At 47.6% G+C, this 20,058-nt stretch overlaps 1 protein-coding gene across 1 annotated transcript in view; it reads right to left on the bottom strand.

Moving 5' to 3' along the window:
* The window catches only part of LOC138566363 (msx2-interacting protein-like), a 29,943-nt gene extending 14,341 nt beyond the window's left edge, over positions 1 to 15,602 (bottom strand). The window contains exon 1 of the mRNA XM_069643526.1: positions 13,785 to 15,602. Coding sequence (XP_069499627.1) covers positions 13,785 to 15,385 — 1,601 coding nt within the window. The 5' untranslated portion in view covers positions 15,386 to 15,602. The remainder of the gene's footprint in view (positions 1 to 13,784) is intronic.
* Positions 15,603 to 20,058: the final 4,456 nt, after the last annotated feature.

The following is a 20,058-nucleotide window of genomic DNA, read 5'->3' as shown; positions in this document are numbered from 1 at the left end:
CAGTGCCACATCTAGATTGCGCATTATCAGACATCGCCACATTTAATTAGAACTGAATATTCGCTTAAATAATACCAAGGAAAGGATTCTAAATGTTGGCCTGCGTCACATCTAGACAAGATCGTAAATGTTAGCCATTAACACATTTAGATAGAATTGTGAGCACTGCATATTATTAGCCCGTGCCACATCGAGACAGAATTGTAAATATTGGCCTGCGCCACATTTAGATATAATCGTGAATATTAGCTTGCATCCCATCTAAGACAGGATTGTGAATGTTAGCCATTGCCACATTTAGACTTGTGAATACAGCAACCTCAAAACGCGTAAATGAAATCTGGAACAGAGGGTTCTTAAGAATAAAACCTCCACTCCAGCCACTCATCCCTCCTATCACTACGATCACCCTCTACTCTACACCAACACACAACAGAGCGCTGCTACACCCCTCAATCCATTTCGGCCTAGCTGCTCACATAAGAATACTCCATGAACACCTAAACATCCTGCTAGAACACAGGTATACCCACGAAAAATCGGCCTATCTGCACACAAGCCTCATACACAGGCCTAATGCAGCCAGAACCCAGTCTCGGAACCAACCTAACGACAGCACACATTTCTACCACCACACCTAATGCTACCCAATGCTAGGATGCAGCTACCATCAGCCTCCATCACATCAGCTGCACACATACTGAGTGCACCCAAAGATACCCTCTCTTGACTGACCTGGACTACAGTCCCCGAGGGCGTTCAACCCACAAGTGCTTTGATGTCATACCAATGATATACAGAGGCTATATAAATGCCAAATAACATAACATTACTATTAAAGTAGAACAAGCTCCAAGAGCACCACCACCCAGCCATGCAACATGCCATCACCGATTCCCAGAGACCGTGCACAAGGCAAGTCTCCTGACGCTACCTCATTTTAAAACAAAAATGCAGTCCCAGTGTGCCTAACAGCACACTTGGCGTGTGGTTCCTCTCCCTGCTTTCTCTTGCTCCCGCCCACCCCCATCTGCACCGCTCCCTCAACAAGGACTCTCCAGGGCAGCACTCTGCCCGGCAACCCCTGCGGCTAAGGACCCCAAGGCAAAGGGCAGCTCCAACAGAGGCGGCCCCAGAAAGTGTCAGCAGGTGTCCGCAGGGGTAGCCAGTGAAGCCAGGGATCAGCCGTCATCCAGTAGCAACCGAGCGAGTAAGTGTGGCATGTGTGGGGAGTAGAGCAATCACTATACGCCAGAAAATCCTACCACTCAACATTACCTTAACTCAGAATTGTGAATGTTTGCAATGCCACACCTGGTAAGAATTGTAAACATTAGCCTGCCCAGACCCATGTTAGCAATGCCGAGCTCGGTTGGTATTGTGGACATTGCCCTGCGCCAGACCAGATGGGACTGTGAATGTTAGCAATGCCGCACTCTGTTAGAACACCGAAATGAGCTTCCCGACTCACGTTTCTACTATTGTAGTACTTGTCCACATCTGATCTAATGTCTTCCCTCCAAGGTGCTTCCTTCACACTTAGATGAAATCATCATGAGCACTTCCCATAGTCACATCTGGATAGAAATGTGAATTTCAGCATGTGCCACTCCCGGGTGAAGTCGGAAACATGAGTCACTTCTAGATAGAAAAGTTAGCATGTCCCACACTTGGACTTGTGGGTGGAAGCAGGTGCTTCACTTAAATTAAATCGTGAACATCGCTTGAGGCGATTCTAGATAGAATTGCAAATGTTAGCCTGCCCCACACTTGGGTGGAGTTACAAACATTACCCCGAATCACATCTAGATAGAAATGCGAATGTAAATGTTAACATGCCCCCGTGTATCACTGTGTACCCTGCTTTCCCGTTCCCATGCTGTTGCTATATACCTGCACCCCCCCTGTCGCTGTAAACCCAGCCCCCTGTCAGTGTCTGTGTGTCGCTGTGGTCCCTGCCACCCTGTTCACGTGCCTGGTCTAGAGCGCTTTAAAGAGAATCATATCCCATCACTACACTTACTCTACTATACACCATCATACAACTAGAATACAACTATACCCCTGATTAATTTGGCCTAGCTGGTCACATACACCGGATCACCCTAATAAAACGCAGCTAGCCGAGCACATTCCAGCCTTGTTGCTCACATATGCGTCCTTCAGGCCCAACGCAGCCAGAGCGCAGTCTGGGTGTCCATCCACCAGACTGCACACATCCAACTAATCTCTTCAGCACCACACCTAACGTTAGGATGCAGTTTCCACTAGGAAATTACATCAGCTGCACACATCTGGTGCACCCACGCACCCTAAGACTCCACCCCTCTACTGACCAGAACTACGGTTCCAGAGGGCATCCCGAGGGCGGTCAACCTACCAGCGCTTTGAGGTCATACCAATGATATATAGAGCACTATTTAAATGCCAACATAACATAGAAGCAAGTCATTGCTAGACAGCATAGATCCAGTGCCTTCCGTGCGCAAGCCCCCTGTTAGCTTCTTTCTCACCCAATTCACAGATTTACATCGTCCACAGTAACTTTAAAACCATGCCAATAACGTTTTCTAGGAGCCTTTCACAATTTCCAAATGAGGCCCACAGCACTGTGGGCCAACGTAACATTACTTCTATTGTTTTGGAGACTTACACTTATCTATTGGTTTGGAAACTTGCGTAAATGACGCAAGTCTTCAAACCAATAGAAAAGAGTGACTAGATTTCTCGCTAGCCGCTGTTACACCACAAAGTCACTAGGGGCTGTCATTTCTCAAAATATAGCAGAAGGGCCCCCAAATTGGCAACACTGTTCTGAACAATTTGGTAAGCGAGAATTCCCCAGATATACAGATCTGGCCCTCATTCACACTGCTGAGCCAAGCTCAGTCAACCAATCAATCAGAAGGGCATTCATGCAGGCAGGCAACCAATCAGGCGCACGGTGCATTCAGGCCATTCACTTACAGCCGGACCCAATGTGGACTGGGGCAAGCACCCAGCCTAATCAACAGCAAACACAGGTCCAAGCGAATGGCAATTGTAAACATGCAAGACCAGTCAGCCTATAAAGATGCCATATTAAGATCTACCCCTAAAACAAATCAACCGCATTCAACATGGTTGCGGCTCCCATAACCAGTAACTTGAGGATTTGGAGATAGTAGTAATCTCCTACACTTTCACAACTTCCATGCATTAAGTCCAGAAGGGACAGTAACATTTTAGCCTTTCAAACTGTCCCAGGCTAAACTACTGAACCTGTAATGTGCGAAGTACAAAACCAATGAGTGGGCATACAGCAGCGGGCAAACCAACCAAGCTGCAGGGCTGCTTTCAAAATTGCAATTGATCCTTGCAAGTAATATAGCTTTCAAACTGAAATATACAGCCAAAATGTTCCTGGGGTGTGCGCTCAATCCCCATGAACATTTATTTCTTATGCACCACATGCCCATAGGCCTCAGGGTGCACAAACCGACAATGAGAAAGACATACTGTTAGTATAAATCCTGTAAAAAACAGCAGTACATGTTACCCGAAATATTTTCTCAACAAAATATATCTTTGTTGGAGGGGCCCAACAAACCTGTTGCATGTGCCCAAACACATTTTTGAAGGCAGCAGCTGTATTGTAGCTTGCATCTTCTATCTAAATATTAAGTTAGGTATCATCCAATACATGAGTTTAGCTCAAATCATGATCAATATATGAAATGGCCCCTTTGGTATGCCCCTATTTTCTTATCTCAAAAAAGACCCATTTGGGATTTATTTCTCCATTTATAGAAGCGCACAAAGCCATCTGGCATCTAGGCGCTTCTACAGACATAAGATTGTAGGCACATACATCAGTGGTAAAGAACCTTTTTCAGAACAGAGATGGTAGATGGGCTCGAAGATGTTAAAGGATTTGTACCGCGCATTATCACTACCAGAGTGGTCCCCTGGCGCTCTGAATGAAAGGAGGGGCAGGGGAAGTTAGGGGGGGGATGAGCTGGAGAAGTGCAAGAGAGCAGTGATGTGCTGTTGGCGGCATCGGCCGGGATTCCGTTGGCTGGGCTTGGGGCGTTATACTGTTGGGAGACGTTGTGTTCTGTTGTGGTGGCTCATGTGTGCTTTGTTTTGTTGTTGTAGTGAAGTTTGTGCAGATTGTTGTGTTTGGTTAGAGTTTGAGAGGTGTATGCAGAGGGTGAAGTTGTTAGTTGGTTGGTTAATTGGCATTGAAGATGAAGTGGTAAATTGTTCTAGAGGTTAGCTACCACCAACAGGAAGCTAGATCCCCAGCACTTCTCCATCTGAATCTCGGGATGAGAAGGCAGCGACTGTAGGAGGATCTGAGTAGTCTGGAAGAAGTATGTTTTTTGATTCTCTGGACCAAGTAGAAGGGGACTTGAGATGCTCGAACAAGTTCCTCAAGAAGGAAATGTTCAAAATGGTCACTCAAATCCTTCAGGCCCTCCAGCTCCAGAAGTGGATGTTAACATTGGATCTTTGGGATGCTTACTTTCATATGCCTATACATCACAAGCACAGTTAGGAAGCAAAGTTCACCACTGGCAGTTGCCATTTTCTGTTTCAGGCTCTGCCATGGGGAGGCAAGGGGGGGCGGTCAGCTCCACCCCGAGGGTTCTCACAAAGTTGGTGGTGGTAGTGCCAGTAAGTCGAGGGGGGCATTTCACATCTACCCACACCTGGACAATCGGCGGATCAGGACCCGTTTCTCTGAACAGGCCCTGGGACATCTCAGATCACCTGCCACTACAGACTAGGCTTCTCCCTCAATTTCAATAAGTCCCACATGACACCTTCTCAAAAGCTGCAATTCATTGAAGCAGTCCTGGATGCTTCCCCAGGAAAAGCCTCACCACCCAAGGTGAGGGCTCAGCACATTCAGCAGATGGTCATGAAGTTTCAGAATGCCCAACTTCTACCGACCTTGATTTTCTGTGGTTGCTCAGTCTCATGGCATCCTGCATTTTCCTGTTGCCAGATGCCCATCTGAGGAGGAGATCCCTGCAGTGGGCGCACAGATTCCAACGGGCACAGTTGACAGGAAGACAGACCTTCAAGCCCCGAAGGTTGCGCAGATCTCCGGTGGTGGGCCTATGGGGACGTGTCTGAAGGGGACGGGTAGTGTGGGGGAGGCCTTTTCGCTGACCATGGCTGAAGATTACAGTATTTACTGACTCCTTACTTCAAGAGCTCTTCACCCTTTGGGGAACCCCTCAGGTGCATCTGTTCGCGGCGGATGTCAGCGGGATGTGTGATCTGTGTTGCTCCATGGAATTTCCCCAAAGCAGCTTTGGTACATGTGTTTGTAGTGGACTGGAACTTTAAGCTCCTGTACTCATTGCCTCCAGTGCGCATCATTCCTCGCGTCATCGGGAGGTTAAGGAAGTTCGGAAAATCCATGATCCTGATTGGGCTAGGAGGGTGTGGTATCTGGACCATCTACCATCCAATTACTCCTTCCTAAAGATAACTTGTTCCCTCAAAAGGGTGGTCTCATTCTTCCCCCAGAGATCATGGCTCAACCTTTACGCCTGGTTTCTGAGAGGTTGAGATACAGAGATTGGAACCTCCCGAAGACAATGAAAGTGCCGTTTTCGGCTAGAAGACCAGCAACAAAGTCTCTGTACTGCTGGCGTTGAAATATGTTTTGCATCGGGTGCAGAGCAAATAATGTGGATCCTTTTGCTTGCAACATCAGTGGTGTAGTCCCTTCAGCTCGATTTTGTCCATCGGGAACTTCAGGTTGCCACTATGAAAGGCTACATAGTAGTGCCGTCTATTTTTAAGCGCTCGCCAGAACAGGGATCCTACTTTAAGATCTAAGGGGCCTTCTAACGTGTTCCCACAGGTCCCTTTAATTATACCAGTGTGGGACCTGAACTGTGTGCTGATTTTCTTCATGGTTGCTCCATTTTGAGTCACCAGGCATGACGAAAATATATATAACATCTCTGCCGAGTCGCTCGCGCATTGCTGCTCCTAGGAACTTCTGAAATGGTCATGTACGCCCTATGAGTGACATGTAACGGTTTGCTGAAATCTGGTTGCTGGACACGGTTGTGCCACTACACGCATGTCCTCCAAGGGGGTCGACCATCAAAACATTTTTCTTAACGGCCACTACATCAGCATGTAGTCTGAAATTGCAGGCTTTGTTTTAAGTCAGTCCTACCGTTCTACCTAAGTTTAAAAAGTTCAACCAACTCGAAACATTCTGCGTCCTACTTTTTACCCACCACTACATCCCTCCAAGGAGACTTCATAGTCTTCATCCTAAGAAGGCTCTCCAGGCTGCGAAAGGTTAGGCAAGATGACAAGTGGGTTGCCTGGGTCATAAGCATGGACTGGTTGTGACCAAGCAAACCATCAACCACTGGATTATACTTTGCATATCAGAGTGCTACAGTTCAGCAAGTAAAGATGTTCCTGTTGGCTTACAGATGAGCTCAACTAAGGGTGCGGCCACGAATCAGCCTGACAAAGGGGAGTATCAGGACAGGACATCTGTGCCCCCGCCACTTGGTCCTCTCTGCATACATTTGCAAAACATTATTGCCTGGAATCTGCGTCAGGACGAGTCGGCAACATTTGGGAAAGTGGTCTTGCACTGCGTTAATAGATAAATTAGTGTTCCACTGCCTACATCGGACTGCTTCGGGAGTGTTATCAAAGATTAAGAATAAGGATGACAAACCATTCGAAGAACAAATTACTTACCCGTGGTAATGTTCTTTCGATTGGATGTTCCTCCCACGTATTCCATCCCGCCCCTCAGATGAATTTCCATTAAGCCCACCTCTTTCACTGGTCATTTCGACTTTGCAAAGGTCTGCTTTTGAGGAGAGGAAAATGCTGGAACTGAAGTAATTGGTTTGGCGCAAGCTATATTACACTGACGGAGGACAGCACCCTCCACCGAGAAACATTTCAGAAGCAGCTGAGGCTGGAAGGAGATATTAAATATGAGGAATTATGTAGGAGGAACATCCATCATTCCCAGGGAAGTAATTGGTTCTTCATATATTTCTCTTAATAGACAGCATATCCCCCTGGATCAATCCCAGGTTATAACACAGGGAATATGCTCCCCAATATCAGAAATATATAGGGAATTAAGAAGCCATTCAAAAGTAACCATTTCCGGTTAAAAATATATGTACTATTTTAGGTTTGACAAGATTTATAACGGTATCTTGACCATTTAAGAGGCAATAATAGGCATTGAGTGCATTTTCCTGAAACATTTATCACTTTATTTCAACAATAAAAAGTACATCGATACACATAATTAAATTCAAAACAGATGACAAACATATTATATCCTTCCATAGAGCATAGATCGATGTGACTGTTACAGTCTCAAGCCCCAGCTATTGATCAACGGGCATATATGTCCGTTACATTCTCCTCCATTCTGCAAAGTTTCAGGTTCCCCGAAATCGCTGGACCTGCCCGTTCTCCCCTTCCACTGGTACTGCAGTGGCACCCGATTACAAAACTTGTTGAGACACGTTTTTTATGTTACAGGCATTGTTGGGCTCGGTGTGTGCGCCAAATACAATAATGCAATTAGATCTTAAGCCACCTATCAACATAATGCCACTGGCCACTCTGTAGTCCCAGAATTCTATGTGTAGGAAGTCAAAGACAATCTCACCTGGGTAGTGCAGTGTGCAATATCCTCTAATTATGGAGAGGCAACCACACACTGTACAGAACAAGTACACAGAGGTTCCCTGCTTTCCCCATTGTTGCCAGTTTGGCTGCCTTATGGAGATTAAAACCCAGTGTGACCCCCCCCCCTTCACTTTGTTGGTTATCATGCCATACCAAGCTGAGATCTGTGCCCTGGCTATCAATGCCAGGAGCTTATTGCTAGCCAAAGCCTCAATAGGTCAAAGCCCTGTGGTTACACTCGACACCCTCCATTATCTTCGCCCATACATTTCGACTGCCTAAAGCACTGGGGTGACCCGAGAGCTGACCCTCCACTGTGTCAATCTCAGCTGTGGCATTCACATAAATGGCCCCCTCCTGCCTCCCCCAATACTCAGGGCTACAGGTCGCTGATCCACATTTCGGCAGCAACAATGGATGGTTCCTTGCCTTATCGGCCGGGTCCTTAATCTCCCAAAGGCTGTGATTGGTCCCAAGGAACTGGTTCTCTTCAATTAAGATGTATGCCTCCCCGTGATTTTTACAGGGCTATGGGGCCACCCCCTGTTAGTGCTGGTATCAGCACCTGGTACAATGGGTCCTACTACTAACTGGCGCTTACAGTTATTTTGCATAGTGGAGGGGGGGGCTGGTAAACGTCTGAAGCGGAATTTGCCTATGCACCAGCAGACTCACTTGTCACTAAACGGTCTCAAACACCATAGGTCTTGCTCACCTGCTTCTCAGCCACTTCGGTGTTGGTATACCCCCCTATGCAGGCTTCACCACCTTCCTCCTGCTGTTGCACAACACCCCGTGTGAGCCCAATAACTGCAACTTTTCCCCGCAGACTTCACCCTGCTGGGTGGCCTCTGCGTCACTGTCCAAGTACATTTTATGAGCCCCTTCCTCAGTAAAAGCCGATTCCTATAAAGTATATTTCTAATTGGCACCATCATCAAATGTCAGTAACTGGTGACAGCCGCTGGCCCATTACGAAGTGCAAATGATTAGGTTCAAAGGCGCATTAAACATTCAAACTAAAAACCATAGTAACCAATAGCTTTCAAACTACCATTCCACACAATAGGATCCTGACGGAACTATCGGCAACTATCAAGACAGCAACGTAGGTGAAGAGCATTGGTATGCAACCCTTTGCTCTCCAGATGTTTTGGACTAAAATTCCCATCATCTATATAACCAGCCCAGTCAATGGTGAGACCATATGGGAGGCTTACTTTAAAAAGAGGAGAGCCACAGGTTGCAGACTCCTGACTTTTTTTATTGTGAAATATTTTCATAAAGAATTTTTTCCGTTAAAACACCACATCCATTATAATAAAACCAATAAATGTGTCGGGCCCTCTGTTGGAGGTATAGCCAGCGTTTACTCACGTTAGTCAAAGTGCATTTTGCATTTGAAAACTAATTTGTAGCAACTCTATTCGAAGTTCCGTAAACATACCATTCTAAAAGACAGGCTGTTTTGTTGGCCTAAAACGGATGCCCGACTGGAAGAAAATGCCCCAGAAGCTCATTGTTTGCCAATTGGCTATAGTAACTACAGATGGGGCAGCCGCAGTGTTGGACGTAACATACTGGGTGGTAACGGGCCACGGGTAGGAATATATACCAGGGCTAAGGACTAGAGTATTTGAATACTGACATTCTCAGACCTATAGTTCTAGTTCTTAAACAAAAACGCAGGAAATGTGGGTTGTGTTTGGATAGCAGGGTATGGGAAGAAGACAAAAGTATAAGTTTTGGACTCTCTAGGCAGGTGGCATAGTTGGACAGACCAAGTGAAGGGGGTAGTCTCTGCAGTGTTGTGGAATTTTGGTTTACAGACGCCTATTAACCACACCATTATGGACAGCGGGCAGACTAAACTGTCTTACCTGTGTATGGACACCACGAAGGAATGACGACCTCTCCCATCAGGGGCAGAAAGGTAGTTTCTCGCAGCCTGGCTCCGTGCTTGAAATGAAGTACCAGCTGTGCATTGAAGGCGGCTTCACAGAGGCAACGAGGATTCTGCACACTGCAAGTATAGCGATTCTGCCTAGAATGCCACTCTGAAAGTAACCGATCACTGTTTCTAGCAGATGTGGTTGTGGGCTTCCATTACAAATTAGCTAGCCATTGTACTTGAGGGGGCCGGAGGAAACCATGATACAAGGCAATAGACATGTATAGCCCCAACTACCAGTGCAACCGCGATCTGGGTGCGGTAGAAAACCCCAAGCATCAGCGTTCGGCAAGTCTGTCCAAATCCACTGTGCTGCAGAATCCTGAAAAAGGTGTGACGCATGTCAAAGCCTGATGGCGCAAGCAGACCACCCTAGGTCCACTAGAGGTGCACTCAAATGAAACCATGTACCACATACACCCACCCATGTGGTAGGCGCAAGTCAGGCAATCCAGATAGGTTCCTTTAAAAGGTTCACAGGTTCCTTTAAAAGGTTCACAATCATACGAGGAAAGTTAGGAATTAGTACCAGACACTGCTCCAATAACCTGGGCATAAGCTGGTCATCACAGTACAGCCCACAAGACAAAGCTGTGAAAAGCACCCCACTCCGTGTGAAGGAAAGCCATGACAAGTATGCATTGATGAGAAAAACACTACAACTTGCACCACGGCAAGAAATTTACTAGAAATATTGGCAACTGTTCTCACTTAACAGGCAGGCTAGAGGTTAGTAACTAAAGACTTGGTGGAACTTCGATGCAGATTTTGTACCACGATTTCCTTATCATGCTGTTCGCCCTGAACGTACCAGTGCAGAGGGCCCCCCTGACAAGGTTCTAGCTCTGAGCGGCAGCCCAATTGGCCCTGCCGCAGTAGACTAGAACTAGTATAACCACGAGCAGAGGCCCGATTGCAGCAGACAGATGCTGTGAACTGGTTAGATCTTTAGGGTCAAGATACATTCTAAGCAGGTCAGTCACACGTGACATTGGAACAAAACAAAAAAAGCATGGTGCCTGCCTAAAAGGCATACTAGCCATATGCTGATGAGTCAGCACAAAACTGCTCGCCACACGTGGTTCCGAAATCTCTGCTAAAGAACATCCATCTAATCCAGGGGTCTGGAACCTGCAGCTCTCCACATGTTTCAAGTTATGACCCCCATGATCTTATCAACTAGAAGCTTTGGCACGCGATTCTGACAGTGATCCTGGTCCAAAGTCAAATGAAAAGTGGGTTCCTTGGCATCTGTCAACTGTTCCATCAGGTGCCTAACAAACAATCTAAGATTTCCCAAGTTGGTTAGACTCCTCTCTACCACACTATCAGTTTACTTTGGAAGTAATGTTATTAAGTAATTCCACTCTCCAATGAGGGTTTTAAACGAGCCATAAGTCAAAATGTAGTAATTCAAATGCAATTAAATGATGGTCCTCATCAGATAAAGCAGCAAGTTAGTTCCTGCAGGACTGCTGCTATGGTGCAACTCTGAAATGTCCATAAGCTAGTGCACAAGACACAGGCTTACATTCCGCAGGTACCCCTTCACTACCATACCGAAGCATGGATACAGCAATTTTGAATTTGATGTCATTTAAATGCTGTAATGCAAGTTTTAATTGGCCGGCAAATATTGAAGAAATTACCGTAAAATGTGGATAAACGGGACAGGGCAGTGTAGGGATTGCACACATATCGTGGGAATACGTTCCATCTACATGGAAAGTCTGTATGTCACCCGCATTCACGCGCTGAATGCACAGTAGAAAAAAATGGCAGTCAAACGGGACGATCAACTCCTCAGAACCCCCCAAAAAATATGGCTGTGCTTTCGGTTTGAAAGCCAACTATGCGGCAACAAGGAAGTCAAAACTACCTTGGGAGTACAAAAGGACCAACAAACTTACGGTCCTGCTACCTTGGCAGTTAGAGGATAAGATGTGAATGCCAGGAAGATGGTGGGCAAAGAAAGTGAAGGACAGCCTATAGCAAAGATGTGGTTCAACAAAGGAAAGATTATATAAACGAACTTCTGAGGAAGCCTTGGTTAAAGGTCAAGAAAATTCATTCGCAAAGTGACAGCTTTCAAGGACCACATCAATCATTCAAATTCTCCGGTTTCAACAGTCCCAGTCCCCTGGATGAACTACCTTCAATGGATTCACAAGCCAGGCTAAATGATAATCCAGGAGATGTGCAGTGTCGGAGGATACACACGAGGGAATTGGGCACCAATGGCCGGCAAGTGTGCTGTGTTTGAGCAAGGAGGAGGTTCCAGATCTAAAACTACCAGAGGCTCATCATTATACCGCGTTGGCCAGGCTGGAGCATAGTATGGTCATGTGTATGACTCTGTTACTGAGTCAAAGCACTTCAATAAGGCATTGCAAAGCCAAATTTCAAGTTACCTCCTATAACCACATAGTTCAAAGGGATATCGATAAAATAGGGGCTTCCAAAGGGAAAGGAACATACAGGGTATTGTTCTGGGAATGCAAAGCCATCATGCAGCACAGAAGACGAGAAGCAACCCAAGTAGCCTTTAAAAGTAAAAAGCGACCCGTTTAGCACGTCGATGCATGCCTATGAGTCGGGCGATGTCAGTTGGTCCACAGGAGGGTAAGTCAGGGTGGGTTTTGTATTTCTAGGAGATGGCAGGGACATGTATACACCGAAAGGGCCGACATACTCCAAAAAGACGATACTTTGAAATGCCAACTGTAGTGCTTTAGAGGGCTGGCCAAGACCCACCTATCTAGGGTCATCAGATTTCAAAAGGACATTTACGACAACAGGTCAGTGGGTCATGTCCTGCAAATCAGATGAAATCAAATGCAGTAGTGGTAGGTATTGTGACAAGTGTTCGACACTCGCTGCTTAGTAGTGCCGAAGACCCTACATGACCGACAACCAGCCCTTTCTCAATACTTGTACTTGAAACATAGCTTGCACCCCAGCCAGAGGCCACTTCCAAGTGCCAGTAAATGGCACTGCAAAGCAACAGGAATCGAGCTCTCGTTAGCATCTCCAATGACCGACAGAGGTCCTGCAACCACATAGACCCCAAGACTACTCTGTCCATCTGTGGGAGTTAGGGGACCAGAATCCTGGGTCACGGTGTGTGGGCACACCCTACACCAGTTTACCGGCTCTACCTGCGAGGGCCATCGTGACTAGCTCAAGTTTATTAAAGCTTTCGACGCTGCGCTTGTCGGGCCAGGAACAGAGCACAAAGTAGCTTGTACTAGCAACTAACCTTTAAACGCCATCAATGTAAAGCTAGGTGCACCCTATGGGGGTGAGCGAAGCACATGTGATCGGCAAAGGAAGGAGAACTGAACTCTCAAAGGAACTGCAACAGTATTATATTCCATCGTTTTGGGCAGACAATGAAAGCATGGAGGGAAAGGAAACCCTCTACCTACCTGTACAGCACCACCAACCAATACCAGGACCTACATTGGGCTCTAGAGGAAAACGTGTGCCATGCAAACATACCTATGTGGCATTAACTTTCTGTACACGACGATTAGAAGACATTGAAACCATAATGAACTGTATATAATGGACAGTTAAAAAGTGTGCATCTCATGGTTTAAGCAGAGGACAATGCCATGGTGGATTTTTACAAAAGTAATAAATTGCAATACCACCTTCACAAGAAATGTGACCCCATCTTTTAAGAGGAAATTAACAGCCATTGGTAATATGACCAGTCCATTGGGGGCCACACACCACTCCAGCTTCTGTACATCCGTTTAGCAGGATTACGGGCAGAAACGGACAGGCATTTACTGTGCTATGCCAACACAGTCCATACTGAGCTAGACACTGCAGTGCCACATTAACCAACAGCAGGTGTCACTCCTGGTACCAGAAAGGGCTTGGAGATGGGCAGTGGGCACACCCTGGACCTCAAGATTATATACAATTGGAGCACCGAGCTACAGGACATATGGATGAACTCCTTTTATGTTATTTTGTTCACAGCTGCATCACACACCATTAAACAGGTTCATATTTGATGTGGAATTGAAGCATTAACCAGTGTTCCTGTCAGGCAAAGAAAATAACAGTGCTAACGAGACAGGGCAGCGTGAACAGAATAAAAAGGATGGAGAAAGAAGGAATGAACAACCTGCTAGCTTTGGGATGAAATTCGTCGGTTTTCTCATCCCAGTCATTCAGGGGGCGGCTGCTACTCTTCGACTCTCTTCCTATATAGGGCGTGATCTTCACCTGCCCGCCTAAGAGCTCATCTCGGCGGCCCTTTATTAGCGCGTCGACCTGATCCTGCTGGTGGTAGAAGAAGACCAGGGCGTAGCGCGCCTCGCCCTGGCCGTGCACTTCCACAGTGCTTACAAAGCCGTACTTGCGGAACTTCTGGAAGAGGGTCTGCTGGAGGACCTCGTCGGGCACATCAACGGGGAAGTTCTGCACTTTGAGGCCGTGTGTCTGTAGGGGTTTGTCTGGAGCACGCATGCGGCTCTCGAAGGCCTTTGAAGCCTGAGCAGGGCGCTGGCTTGGATTCACCCCCATTGGGGAGGGGTGAGGATGCCTCAATGGGGACCGGCTCCTGCTCCTAGGCTGCAGCCAATCCGCCCCACGCCTGCCCTCCATCTCCTTCTGCAACTGAGCCCTCCGGGCTATTAGCTCCTTGTCCCAATCCCGCCGGCCCCCGGCCTCCCTCGGCCATTCTGGGCACCTATCCAAGTCCTTCGTCAAATCGGCCCGCCCGCCATCTATGTCCTTGGCCCAGTCTGACCGGCGGCCCTCAAGCTCGTTCAGCCATTCTGAACCCCTCCCTTCTGGATCCCCATGCCTTCCCTCGATTGTCCTGCCGAAGTCACCCCGCATTGCATCCATATCCCTAGGTAACTCGCCACGCCTAGGATCCATCTCCCTTGTAAAGTCACCCCTGAGCACAGCTTCCTTCTCTCTTGGAAAGCCTGGCCCCCTTGCAAAGTCTCCCCGCCTAGGCTCCATCTCCCTCAGCATGTCCCCACGAGGCCGCGACTCCAGCTCCCTCCCAAAATCTCCTCGCCTAGCATCAAGATCTTTAGGAATATCCATCCCGGGTCGCCCTTCCATCTCCCTAGGAAAATCACCACGCGGCCTCCCCTCCATTGGAAATTCCCCTCGCATCCTCCCTTCCATGGGAAAGTCACCTCTCGGCCTACTATCCATAGGAAAATCCCCTCGTGCCCTTCCCTCCATTTCTCTGGGAAAGTCTCCCCGGGGCCTTGCCTCCATTTCTCTGGGAAAGTCCCCACGTCTTTCCTCCATGTCCCTGGGAAAATCTCCCCTTCTACCCTCCATGTCCATGGGGAAGTCTCTTCTGGTGTCCTCTATCAGGTCAGGCCTACGCACTTCCACTTCATGCGCAATGCGGTCTTTAATATACTCTACCATGTCCCGGACAACTGGAGGTCCGGGTCTACCAGGCTCTCTAGGGTCAAAGCGGCCCCGCGGGCTGGGACTCCGGGGCCCAAAAGGTCGACCTGGAAAGGGCTCTCTAGGACCATCGTGTGGGCCCATTGGCCTGCCACGAGGACCCGGGCCAAAGGCCCCGTTCATTCCAGGCTCGGGCCCTCCACCTCTAAGGGACATGAGCGGTTTGGGTCCGTGTGGCCGGTCCCCGAAGCCCGCCATTTCGCGGCCACGGGGAAAGCGATCGTCAAAGCCCCGGGGCGGGCGGCCGCCTTCGAAAAAACCCATGGGCGGAGCACGGTCTCCCATCTCTGGCTTTGCGGCGGTTGTTGTGGGGTTATATGATGCGTGTGTCGGCACAATTATGGATGAGCGGAGCTTATGCTTCCTTTCTTGCTCACAAAATACAGCCCTCGGTCCCCCCGGTTCGCCACAAAATGTCCGCACATGTATTGATTGGCTCCGCGCAAAAGCGGAAGTAAAAACGAGACCCTGTTCCTAAGTGCGTGATGATGTTTGTCAGTGGCGCATGCGCAGAAGGCGGCGAGCGGAAGTGAAAACGAGACCCTGTTCGTAAGTGCGTGATGATGTTTGTCAGTGGCGCATGCGCAGAAGGCGGCGAACGGAAGTGAAAACGAGACCCTATGCGTAAGTGCGTGATGAGTGGCGCATGCGCAGAAGGCGGCGACGTTGTGAACGGAATTTCGAAATTGTGGCGGAAGTGTGCAAATGGACCGGTCATCTTAAAAAATATACCACTTATGATTGTTTTCGAAGCAGTGTATGATGAAGTCAATCGGCATTTATTCCTGGAGATTTGAACAGACCGTGTGCCAATATATAAACATTATACCTCTTAACATGATTAATACGATCAGCGTTGTGTATCCGGTAAATGACACGGTTTGTAAAATCTCAACCACAAATGCATCTCCAATAAAAACCGAACGTGTCTGATAACGCTTAACTTGTCCTTAGTAAGTTTCGGAATCTGTGGAACATAGCAACGCTTTTTCGTATTTGATGTTGAGGTGTGGAGCTGTTGTTGGGGGGTTGGCTGCACCATCTAATAAAACAAGCATTGGCAACGCCAAGCGTTTGGACTTTCGTGTAGGCATGGGAAAGGGGCTTGCTTAACTACCCATTGCTGTTAGCAGGTGCAGAATGGTGCGAGTACCTTGCCATCTAATAGCAGTGCCTGACAAAAGCTTAAAAACGTATGTGTTATGGGGGTCGGCCAGTCCGGCCTCCATGATGTAAAGGTGCTCAGGGAGGTGAAAAAATCACAGAAGTCCTTTATTTCACTAGGACAGACCCCGTGGTCACACCGCCAATCAGCCCTTCTCCCAACCGTACAACAGCACCTGGAATGCTGACCGCGTAGCAACGCGAGCCAGCATTCCAGAGTGCACCCCCCCCTTAGCACATACCGAAATAAGCAACAACAGAAAAATGGGTAATAAATGGAACAATAGGTGCACTTTTTAACTGAAATAACACACATTTGTGTTGATGGGAGAAAAGGGGGAACATTAGGTAAAACAGATTAGAGCAAAGAATGTACGTGAAAAGCTCACACGCACACTGCAGCAATAACACACACGTACGCTGTTGAAATGAACCCACACACACGTATTATTTCCTACTACCCTCCCAAACATAATCCATTCTGACAGGAGGCACACGCTCCCTCAATGGACGTCCCCCATTCCTACCCGATGCTGGAGGAACACATTCCTCAGATGCCACACTCAGTCCATCCTCACGACTGTCACCAGCAGATACCTCATTACGTCCCATTTCCAACTTTCCTGTGGTCCCACCCACATGCTGTTCCACAGAGAAATCACTTAATTGAGATTCCAAATCAGAACACACTGAACTGATGGTGTCACAGCAGTACACCCTAATACAAAAACCCTTCTCTTGCTCCACCTTGTCCCGTCATCAAGAACCACATATCCTGTCCCCACCCAGGGTTTTTCACACAAACACAATCACCCACCTCAACCTTAATGGGTCTTTTCCCGCTCTGCTGTGCTCTCACACGATCCTGGTGAGCATGCACCCTTTGCAGCACCTCCGATATGTTCACCTCTGTGATCACACCCCCACCAAGAGCAGCCGTCCTCAACCTTGACCCATCCGTCCTACCCCTCATGAGTTCACACAGTGATTTGCCCGTAAACATCGAAGGTGTCTGCCCATATGCCGTCAAAGCCTCTGAAACCACCTCCTGCCAACACAACCCGTTGGCGATGGCCAGCTGAATGGCCCCCTCACAAAACCATTAATTCTTTCCACAATCCATTGGCGCACGGATTGTACAAAGCTGCCTGATAATCCTGCATTTGCTGGGACACAAACTGCACCCTGTTGTCTGTGACCATACTTGCGGGTACACCTTCCCTATCAAATATCCTTTTAAGGAAACCAGTCACCTTATCAGTGGTTGCTGACTCAAAAGCAGCAGCCTCAACCCACTGAGAGGTATAGTCAACCAACACAACCACAAATCTCAAACCCCCTTCCAAACACTCCATGGGACCCATAATGTCCACCGCCACCTTGGACCATACCTCATTGGAAACATCCACAGGGTACACTGGTTGCGGGTGCACCACTCTGCTCCACCGGCAATCGTGATAGACAATCTGCTACCACATTCCTTTTGCCTGGTAAGTACTCCACCCTGAAATTAAATTCTTGCAGGTCCACCATCGACCTCGCAATCCTAGGGGACACCGATGCCACACCCTTGGTGGTGAGCACATATACAAGCAGTATGTGGTCTGTCCTGATGACGTATGGAATACCCCACAGAAAGGTCCTAAATGCTTTGAAGCCCAAGAAGCAGCAAACGCCTCCCTCTCAGTTACTGCATATCGTTTCTCAACATCCCTAAGCGCCCTAGACGCAAATGCAATAAGCTTGCACACACCATCCCGCCACTGCTCCAAAACTTCCCCTAAGCCGACATCACTGGCATCCACAGTGAGCACCATCCTTTTCTTCGGGTCAAATGACTTCAAAGATGGTGCCCTATCCACATCTTCCTTAAACAAATTCAGCTTGGCACTCCTGAGACCATTCAAACCTGGTATTCTTCAACAAAGCACGCATGCACACAGTCTTCTCCGCATACCAAGGTAAAAACTTGACGTAGTACTCAGTCATTCCCCAAAACGACCTGAGTTGATCCTTATTCACTGGGGGACGGAGCCTCCCTCATAACTCTAACCAAGCCTTCTCTAGGCTTTATGCCACCAGCATCAAGTGTGTGCCCTAAATACGTCACACTGGGCACCCCCACCTGACACTTTGATAACTTCACTGTCAAAACACTCTGCTGCAGAATTAGCATGACCCGATGCACCCTCTCGTCATGTTCCCTTTTGTTCTTACCCAACAGCAAATTGTCATCTTGAAAGTAGCTCACTCCCAAACAGTTCCTGCATCAAACGCTGAAAAACTGCAGACGCAGATTCTAACCCGAATGGCATACGACGAAACCTGTATGCCCCAAAAGGTGTCACAAATGAAGTCAATGGTCGCGATTCCTCATGCAGGTTAATCTGGTGATAGGCCGATGACAGATCAAAAGTGGAAAACCACTCAGCGTGTCACATTGTCAAAAGTAATTCATTGATGATGGGGAGCAGATGACGATCAACCCAAATATTGGAATTCGGCTCCCTAAGGTCTACACACATCCTTAATCCACCGTCTTGTTTCCGTGTATTAGGCAGAGTTTGTATGCAGTACCCTTTGGGACCATTACACACAACTAAGATTACAGGTGTAAGCAAAACCAACCTTTAGTATAAGTCTGTACCACACAGTTTTTGGTAGCGAGCTGACCAGCCAGGCTGATCTCAAGAGGGAATGTAAGCTTGTAAGGGTGTTACACAAAGGTCTACAATGGCAAGTATTCAGATAGACACTTATACTTAAGATTTCTTGGTAAAAACACTTATTATATTATTACAAGATCATTTATAAAGCATTCACTAAATGAGGCAACCAATATCACATAGAAATGCTACTACAATACTGATTACTAAGCAGTTGAGCTCCCTTGAAGTCAGAGCAAAATAGCATTGAAGGAGGAGCAAAAGGGCAGAAGATAAAACGAATACCACAGTTACTCTAAAACAGTGCAAGTAGTTTGAGTTCACCAGAGGAGTTGATTTAATGCAATAGGTAGGCCAAAGTAAATGGGCTAATGTCTTGTATAAGTAAAAACGGTTCTGGTATTTAAACGGAAAAGTCTTTGCCACAGTTCTTAGAAGTAGTTCACGGAAGAAAGGTTCATATGTCGGGTCACAAGCTGACTAGGCTTGCAAGTTGCCAAAGTTCCACAAACTTTTGCGGTGAGAGGTAAGTTCTCTCAGTCAGGTTTTCACAGTACATTATATTGAAGAAAAAGATGCAGCTGAAGACTTCTGTTCCTGGCAGTTCCTGCAAATCTCGCTGTTCCTGAGCCTCAATTGTGGGGACAAGAGGGAGGACGTTGGGCGACTCCTGCACTGCACAGGGACGGGTCAAAAGCTGGTAAATTTCCAAATCTCTGATTCCGGTTGCTGTTCTTCAAGCACACAAGCTGGTATCCTTCCCCTTGGTTAATCCTAACCAGCTTCGAGAATGGTATCCAGGTGGCTTACAAGTTGATTGGTCTTCTCTGTGCAGATGAACTTGATGATTCGGACCTGCAGCAGGGCTCCACCAGAAAAAAAAAAACAATCCAGTAGTTGCAGCAGCCGTCCTCTTCCAGCTCGTCTTCGGTTCTTTCGTTCCAGTGGTCGACTCTGCCTTCCAAGCCAAGAGACTCACCTTTTAAACAGTTTTCGCAGATTCATTCCAGCCTAGCTGCCACTCACCCAGCAGGGTGGCTGTCCTTGCCAGACAGTCAGCCAGCCAATCACGCCAGAGTGCATTTGGGTCTTCTAGGAGACTAAGCACAGGGAGTTTCAGGCACCTCC

This window comes from Ambystoma mexicanum, chromosome 1p (assembly GCF_040938575.1).
Source record: "Ambystoma mexicanum isolate Mex_15411 chromosome 1p, UKY_AmexF1_1, whole genome shotgun sequence".
Taxonomy (NCBI): Eukaryota; Metazoa; Chordata; class Amphibia; order Caudata; family Ambystomatidae; genus Ambystoma; species Ambystoma mexicanum.
This window is presented reverse-complemented; position numbering and strand designations above follow the sequence as displayed.